General features: G+C 41.1%; 1 protein-coding gene across 1 annotated transcript in view; it reads left to right on the forward strand.

Annotated features, from left to right (window-relative positions):
- Positions 1-8,260, forward strand: part of LOC141258134 (elongin-A-like) — an 82,121-nt gene extending 73,861 nt beyond the window's left edge. Inside the window, exon 11 of the mRNA XM_073673140.1 lies at positions 8,199-8,260. Within this exon, the coding sequence (XP_073529241.1) occupies positions 8,199-8,260 (62 nt within the window). The remainder of the gene's footprint in view (positions 1-8,198) is intronic.
- The last annotated feature ends 1,550 nt before the right edge of the window (positions 8,261-9,810 follow it).

Consider the following 9,810-nt stretch of genomic DNA (forward strand, 5'->3'; position numbering starts at 1 on the left):
GACTTCCTCTCACTCTGCTCTCCATTCACTTCTGTTGCTCTCGCCCTCTCTCAAAGACTGTCTTCCATGGTCCACCCTCCCACAGACGCCTCTTTCTCATAATACCGACCCCCATCCCAGTCTGTAGCGGGAAGCTGAACACTGATTGTTCTAATTCCGTTTTCTTTGTGTGTAAGTTTTATTTTTTTTTTTCATACTGTTGTGCAGCTTAACTGCTTTCAGACCACTCATAGACTTTTAAATGTCTGCCCTGTCCACACATTGCTCTAAAATGATGTAATTTCATCATAGGCAGCAGCATGAGACGGGGAGCCTGCTGTCAGACCCAGCCAGACTCCCAATAGAAAAAGCATGGATGATTTATTACTATCTCTGCCTTCCTGATCACTGTACACACTGCGTGGAACAAGCCCTGTGTATAAAGATTAGGAAGCACTGATCACTCGGTGCCGGGATGAAGCATGAGCTGCTGGGTACTAACAAAATTCAGAAGCAGCACTGCTGTTTGACAGGCAATCTCTGCATGTGTCACAGCTGTCTAACAGCTGTGACACTTGCAGGTATGGCGACACTAAAAGAAATGCAGAGCATGCCAAAATACTCGGCGAGCACCCAAGCGTCCTAGCCAAAAGGGTTAATGAAACCTACTCTCTCTATCATCACTAATCTTGATATATATGGCTATGTGAACTTTGTTTATATTTTGACAATTAATAATTGAGAATACTAATTTTCCAAAAATATGCAATGTCATCACAAACTGCAGGTCTGGGGTGTGTAAGCCAAACTTGTAAATTAACACTGGTGCAATTGGATAGCCTATGTCTAAGCCTCTTGAGCGCACAACATGCCACCTTGTGACTGATAACAGTACTCCCTTGGATTTTCCTTAACGAATTGTACTGAAGCATAATTTCAACAATTCCCTAATAAAAATTTTCGTTACTACATAAAGATTATAACGTTGGAGGTGGAGTTTTAATACAACAGTGGTGAATTTTGAATCCTAAAGTTTTTGTATTAGTTGCTCAATACTAGGCACAGCAGTTTTCTTTATGCTCCATAGAATACCACTGTATTCCTTTGCCTTCAAATATATAATTTTTTTTCAATATGGATAGATTTGAGTTATAAAATCTTTTTTTTTTTTCTGGACAATTTTTACAAATTGACCAAGTTTAAATCAGTCATTGCGGGATTCAAACAAAGCTAGACCATTTAGTATACACTAATTTAGTACATTTACATATAATAAGCCTGTTGAAATCACTTCTAAAGACCCCATACACTTTAGACTAGACTAATGTTGACTAATATTGATGGATATGGCCAACATTAATGTTTATGGAGGTGCCGGACAACTGATTGTTTCAGGAGATGTCGATCGTGCCTGTCAAATTTCAGGTTTTCGATCACTTTGTTCTCCCTGTCATAAGCCACCAGTGAATATGTCTGATGGTGGCTTTCTCATAGAGAACACAATAGCACTCGTGTTGTGTATGGGAGACTGTCGACATGGTTGTTGGTCGAGTGACCTGCTAAAGCATCATTTCTCCGACAGCCATCTAATGTGTATAGCCGACTTTAGAGTCCACCATGTGCTATCCAGTTTGTGTTCTTACAATAATGTATACTGATCTGTTAGTACAACTGCCTGAGGCCAGGCCCAGTATTCAGCCCCATGTCAACTTTAAGTTCACAGAAGCAGTTGTTGTAGTTGACAGGTGGAAACCACCAACCTTGCCAAACCTAAAATGAGAGCATAAATACATTGCAATGTGCCATAAATCTAAAAATACATCGTGGTATGTTCACCAGATTATTTACAAAGCCCAAATTGCAAAGCATTTTATTAATTGCAGCTTACCTGCAATTAAAGTAGTTTCCCTTATGAAACAAAATGTATAGAAACAAAGCAAAAATATTTACTGAAAGCTAGTTATACTGATTATATGTTAACCCCTTCACCACCTTGTGACTTTTCGTTTTTGTGCTTTCGTTTTTTTGCTCTCCTTCTTCCCAGAGCCATAACTTTTTATTTGTCCATCAATATGGCCTTGTGAGAGCTTGTTTTTTGCGGGACGAGTTGTAATTTTGAATGACCCCATTAATTTTACCATATAGTGTACTGGAAAATAGGGGGGAAAAAAATTCCAAGGGCAGCAAAATAACAAAATAAGTGCAATTCCACAATTGTGTTTTTTTTTTTTTTTTTTTTTTTTATATATATACCATGTTCATGAAATGCTAAAACTGACCAGACAATATAATTTCCCAGATCAGTACGAGTACGCAGACAGATACCAAACATATACAGGTTCTTTATATAAAAAAGGAGTACAGCACAGCAATATTTTCTTGCATACAAATAACAAGGTTTTATGGATATAAAACACACAATGTGAATAAATTACATACTAGGAGATAGTGCCGGATGGTGTATTACATCATGGTGGGGTAAGTAAATTTTGTAAATTCATAGTACTAAGAGGCGACATAATTGCACAATGCCCATAGAGGCCACACTGTCAGTCTTAGATTGTAAACCGATCAGCATCAGAATAACAGGCCAAGGTGACAATACATGCCATCAATGCTCTGACACTTATATGAAAAAGTCCGCCCTCCCCTGTAGCCACATTAGAAAAAACACTACTAGTCACAGTGAGTATTAGAAGACATGGCAAAAGTAGCTCATACAAACCCACTTCACAAAAAAGCTAAAAGTGGCATAAGGAGAGGTAACCCACCTATGAAGAGCACCAACGGTCACAAGGGGAGCATGGAGGTGAAAAGAGGAAGGTCCGACGTACTTTTTGCGGCCCACGCTGCTTTCACAAGGACAGAGAGTATGTATAAAAGTGACCCATGGTCTCTCTATATACCCACAGTGACACCCAGGGATCCGGTCACGTGGCCAGCGCGGCGCGCACCCGGAAGTGGCCAGCTAAAGCCGGGGGCGCGCCGCGGGGACCACGTGATAATGTGGATGGTGACGCCAATATTGGCGCGTGCGGACAGCGGCGAGAACACGCCGCGTGCGCACCCCAGCCGTCAGATCGCCCACCGCGCATGCGCAGGATGAATCTCACACAGGCGCCGGGCGGCCGAAAGACGGCCGGGCGCACGCACGCCGCGTCACTGCCACACGCACGGCGCACCTATGCCCACAGACAATAGATGAGGTAATAACAATTAACCCTATCAGGTAAGGGGTTAGATATAGATGAAAGAAACAAAAATTAGAAGAATTGGAGAGGGGGGGAGGGGAGGAGGGAGGGGAAAGGGCCATAGTGCAAATAGAAAGAGAAGGACAAGATGACTAAAATATCAAAAAGCAATGAAATAAATCTGGCACATAGAAAACAAGTATATCTCAAGCTGTGTCATCTTGTCTTGTTAAGCCCGAATCCCATAACCACCTCCAATCCGATATAGACATCCAAATTCCACCATCATCCAGAATGGGCTGGGGTCATAGTATATAGATATACTCTAATAAAGGAGAAAAGAAAGAAAGACAATAAGAAACGCAATACAAAATTAAAATCATGTAAAATACAAATCCCACTTGGGAACACCTCCCTCACTTCCATTGAGAAAAAGAGATGTTAAAACAAAGATGTACAGGGTCAGCTGCTAAGCTCACAAGAAAGAGGAAAAACTCAGGGACTCATTGAGGCCATTGGGTATCATTGTGCCCAATCGCATGATCCATTGTGCCTCCCTCTGGGCAAGCACTTTTTTGATGTTACCCCCCCAAATCCCCATATGTATCACGTCGATACCACGCAGCATAAAGGAGCGAGGGTTACAGTTTATGTTTAATCCTAAAATGACGTGGGATAGTCTTAAGTAGTGTTAGATCTTCAACTGAGCTGGCTGCTCCAATGTCTCTTACGTGCTCACGTATACGTACCTGCAGTTTCCTGGAGGTCAACCCGACATAAATTAAAGTGTAACTGCAGGTATCGTAATAGATGACACCCGTCGTGCCGCATGATATGTGATGTCTAATATCAAATGATCTATTGCCATCTGTGGAACAGAAACTAGTGCATCGAAGGACATTGGGGTAAGCCACACATTGTCCACACTTAAAACTGCCCAAATTCGGACCCCTCGATCCAAAAGGGAGCGGTATCGGTGTCACATAATGACTGTTAACCAGGATGTCTCCGAGACTGCAGCATCTCCTGGGTGTCATAGATGGAAAGTCCCTAAGGCATCCCCTCAGGGAGGGCTCCGTCATCAAAATGTGGGTATATAGAGAGACCACGGGTCACTTTTATACATACTCTCTGTCCTTGAGAAAGCGGCGTGGGCCGCGAAACGTACGTCGGACCTTCGTCTTTTCACCTCCATGCTCCCCTTGTGACCGTTGGTGCTCTTCATAGGTGGGTTACCTCTCCTTATGCCACTTTTAGCTTTTTTGTGAAGTGGGTTTGTATGAGCTACTTTTGCCATGACTTCTAATACTCACACTGACTAGTAGTGTTTTTTCTAATGTGGCTACAGGGGAGGGCGGACTTTTTCATATAAGTGTCAGGGCATTGATGGCATGTATTGTCATCTTGGCCTGTTATTCTGATGCTGGTCGGTTTACAACCTAAGACTGACAGTGTGGCCTCTATGGGCATTGTGTAATTATGTCGCCTCTTAGTACTATGAATTTACAAAATTTACTTACCCCACCATGATGTAATACACCATCCGGCACTATCTCCTTGTATGTAATTTATTCACATTGTGTGTTTCATATCAATAAAACCTTGTTATTTGTATGCAAGAAAATATTGCTGTGCTGTACTCCTTTTTTCAATAAGCCTTTTTGCTCAGCTTGCATGTGGACAGCATTCTGTTTACCCTACAGAGTACTGCCCACTTTTCTTTTCATTTATTATTTGTGGCAAATCTTTGTTGTTATTTAGGTTCTTTATATAAGTGGTAAAAAAATATCAAAAATTTGTAAGAAGGAAAAAAATAAAAAATTTAGGTCGGTGTTCATAGGAAATTCAAAATGACAGGCCCGGGGGTCTTCTGCAGACCCCCGACTGTCATGACAACCCATTGGCACTACGCGACCATGTGACAGGGGCGCTAATGGGTAGGACTTGTGACGCTCTTTCGGCCGGCGTGTGTTTAAATGCTGCTATCAGTAATTGACAGGGGCATTTAACTGGTTAACAGCCGCGGGTGTATTTGAGGCACATGACAGCTGATCAGATCAGCTGTCATGTGCAGGGAAAGATGCGGGGTCAGCGTCTGAGCCGGTGTCAATGAAAGTGACACGACCTTGGACGTACATATACTACCAAGGTTGTGAAGGTGTTTTTAAGGTGGATCTAACAAATTTCATATTCAACTTGCATAAAATTTTAAATGTTTAAGTCTTAATATGACTGGTGTAATTACTCTGAAAATCAATGTCAGAATGGCTGTATAATTTCACCATCTGATCCTGATCTTGATATTAAAATTTTACAAATCTTCTGACATGGATTTTTAAAGTAAGTACACCATCCTGAACAAGTTTAAACCATCTGTTTAAGTGTATGTAATTTTGTATTATGGAATCAGTCAGGAGAACAGTTAAGCGATCTCGCATATATCCCACTGCTGCAACCAATTTGTCATGCGATGGCTACGTGATCACGCAGATCTTCCCCCGCTGTTACTAAGTTGTCACGAACCAGCACTATGCTGCCTCAAACTATCTGGACAATTATGCAATTTACTGACAAGTGATTGATGAGGCCATAGCTGCTTTAGCTACCAGGCTGGATATTGGGCAAAAAAAAAATTATATTTTTTTTTCCCTAATATATATAATTTTATATTAATTATACACACGCACATTACGGTTCAGTCACTGCCAAGCTCTGCAATAACCCAAGAAAACTAGCTACCACCACAAATCGTTTATACAGGCTGATTGGACATCCGTTACGGGTATGGATTCATGGATGCGGTTTATTGAGCAAGAGTAACGAAGCTAGTAAATTTTATATATTTAATCCAAAAAGTAGGCAGTGTTTTATAAAAAAAAAAATATTAAAGATGTTGCAAAAGGGGACAAAACGATACCGCATATACAATTACAAAAAAAATGAACAAGGGATAACTGAGAAAAAATATTAAACCAGAGGCAGGGCTGCCACCAGGAATTTCAGGGCCCTATTCTGACAAAATTTTTGGGCCACTTTGAGACTCCACCTCCACCCCTCGAACCTTCCACAGTCCCACCGCCCACTCTTGGAAAAACTCCACTTCTGCACCATGTCCTCACCAGTCACACATTAACAGTTCCCATCGAACACTATATCACATGCATAGCCAGCAGCTTTTGTTTTGGCCAAAAGATTTTTTTAAGCCGCCGCCAAGACCAGTAGACTCTTCTGGCCCCGCTCTACTCTACTCTAACTTATTACACATTTCTTAAAATATACAATACTCTTTTTAGGTATATTTTTATATATTTTTCTTTTAAGGGAATGTGTCATATACATTTTTTTAAATGACCAATAATATCACACACAAGGGAGAAATACCACCACGTCATGGCTAGACCACAAATTACCACCACATAGTGAACGAATAATTCCACATACAAGGGACAAATACAGTCACATCATGACCAAACCACATATTGCCATCACATAGTGACCGAATAATACCTTATACAAGAGACAAATGCCATCACATAATGACCAGACCACATATTACCACCACATACTAACCGAATATTACAATACCGATCATTAATAAAAAAAACACAATACTAAGTGCCATTATACACAGGAGCTCTGTATATAGTGTCAGTGTACAGGTAATACAGTGAACACCAGTGACATTATACACAGGAGCTCTGTATATAGTGTCAGTGTTTAGGTAATGCAGGGATCACAGGTGACATTGCACACAGGAGCTCTATATATAGTGTCAGTGTACAGGTATTACAGGGATCATCAGTGACATTCTACACAGGAACTCTTTACATAGTATATAGTGCATAGTGTCAGTGTACAGGTAATACACTGACTCACCAGTGACGTCTCTAGTTGAAGATATTTATCTTCGCTTTTCATCCAGCGCAGACTGCCATCACTTCTTCCAGCCAGGACTCGTCTCTGCATAAAATAACACAGTTATCTAGAGCACATTCCCACTTTTTCCCCTTCTTCTACACTATACAGCTGAATACAGACGTGCACCCACCATTAATATATAATTAGTTATTATGCAACCCACCATTCCAAATATAAATTGTAATCCACTACTGTGCCCCCACTAACTACAAATAGCCACTTTCTCCACCCAATAAATATATAAATTAGTTAGCACCTGTACTCTTTCCCCCAATTCATTACCAGTCACACTCCTGCATCGTCAACGACCCCTCTGTACCTCCCGCTCCCCGATTCATTCGATTTACATGCCCCCCTCAACACCAATTCATTGTCATGTCCTCTTTCTCTCCCACCTCCACCCTCTATTCATTATCCGCTGTTCTCCCCCCCACATTCAATACATCATTTACACCCCCCCCCACCCACCTCTCAATTTATTATTTGCTGGCCCATCCCCCAGTCTCCATACATCATGATTTAATCCCCCCCACCTTCAAAATTCATCATTATTTGCTCTTCCCCAGCCCCCACAGTCAATTAATTTGCTCTGCCAACCCCCACCTTCAAAATTACTAGGATTAGGTAACTTGGATTAGTAGCAACACTCCAGCGCTGAAATTTAGAAAAATAAACAGCTTGAATGGGGCTTTAACGTATTTTTTCGTTCTGTTACATGAAACTCCCTCCATATTATTGACGGGCACCAACCTTTTGTATACACAGAAGCAGGAAAAAACTTTTCATCCAGCTCCTCAACGTCAAATGAATGCCGCACCTCAGATATTGCACTCGGGCAATCCAAAATATTATCTCCGAAAGAATTCAAGCTCTATTACAGTTCAATGGTAAAAGCCAGTTTCAGACGAGCTAACTTTCTGGTTTATTAGATGGCGACTTACTAGAGACCATTTTGTAAGACTATGCACAATTTTATGTCCTATCATTTCAGAAACATTTCAGCTTTACATATATAATATTACGATCTACTGTATTTCCTCTGCATATATTGTATAAAATGTATGAGTAATATTTTATATTTGTCAAAAGTAAAGCCCTTGTCTCTTTTAGAGATTGCACCAATGATGGCAAAATCCATGAGGGCTTTCAAGAACCGAGTAGGACCAAGATGAATTCTCACAATTTGATCTCAAATTCTATGATTTAAGTTCAAAGAAGAAATGTCTTTTCTTTTTTTTTCCCCTCCATGACTTACTCCTCAAACATTGCATTTTGTGTATGCACATGATGATGTATATTCTAATAAAGTAAGTGACAAGTAGTTAAAATTTTGTGAAATCATTAAATTGCTTATTTTTAAATGTCCGATTTGGTAAAATCTGTTAGATGAAAAAAGAATTGAATTTAAAGACTGGTTTTAAAAGACAGATGCCTTCAGAGGGCTTTTTTTGTTTTAATTTAATTTGTAATTTGGGCTTCACTGAAAATTTTGCAGCTTGCCCTCTATAACCTCTGTGTTGCACTGTTTGTTTCACTGCAGAATCCATTCACTAAAAACTCACAATGGGCTGAATGACAGATTCTAACTATTTTGTTCTTTGTTTTCTCAGCATTTCACAGCTGATTTATGATCACCTGAAAGGTCGGCATTTCTTTCATAGTTCCTGTGGTTATAAGTTAGCTGTGAGTAACCTGTAAAAGGCAAGCGTTACAAACCCTCTGAAAGATAGCGCCTGACTGATGGATTCTTGAAGAGAGTCGGTCACCCCCCAAAATTCTACACTAATAAAACCACTTATACAGACACATAGGAGACTTAAGGCCCCGTCACACTAAGCGACGCTACAGCGATCCCGACAACGATACGACCTGTCAGGGATCGTTGCTGTGTCGCTATGTGGTCACTGGTGAGATGTCAAACAGTCAGATCTTCCCAACGATGCAGCAGCGATGCGGCGACCCGTAACGATCTGTATAACGATGCACGCCTACATGTTTCTCTGTCTGAGTCATCAACAAGGTCGTTGGTAAGGTGTCAAACACACGGATGCATGCTACCCAGCGGGGCCTCAACGATCAAAGAAATGCCCAGACCATTCCGACACGACCAGCGATCTCGCAGCAGGGGCCTGGTCGCTGCTAAGTGTCAAACGTAGTGAGATAGCTACTGAGGTCACTGTTGCGTCACAAAACTTGTGACTCAGCAGCGATTTCGCTTGGTGTGACAGGGGCTTTAGAACCTGTAAACAATCATACCTGGAGTATAGGTTTGTGGCTTGGATGGCATATAACAATGATTTATTTTGTATGCAAATGAGGGGGCTTGAATGACCGTTCTGATCCAAGAGCTTTGTCCTGCTACTACTCATGAACAGAGTGTCTGTGTTTGAGTCTACATTGTTTTCACTATGTTTACATGCAGAGATAACAGTACATTTGAACAAGCACAAAGCTAAAGAAAGCGTGAATCATGATTAGGAGAACTGTATTTGGAATATGTCGGGGTGGGGTGTTAAAATACATGCAGCAAGCTACAGATTTATCATACATTGGAGTTACATTGCTGTGTCAGCAGATAGCACTGTTGTATCTGTTGATGCTTAAAGGGGTTGTCCACTACTTTATATTCCCCCCTGGCGCCCCTAAGACTTATTCTAAATACCTTCTGTTGCTGATAATGCCTGTGAGCGGCGCGATCACTGGCCGCTCACAGGCATCACGT

This window comes from Phyllobates terribilis, unplaced genomic scaffold, assembly GCF_046119375.1.
Source record: "Phyllobates terribilis strain yellow unplaced genomic scaffold, ASM4611937v1 Scaffold_3__8_contigs__length_932513732, whole genome shotgun sequence".
Taxonomy (NCBI): Eukaryota; Metazoa; Chordata; class Amphibia; order Anura; family Dendrobatidae; genus Phyllobates; species Phyllobates terribilis.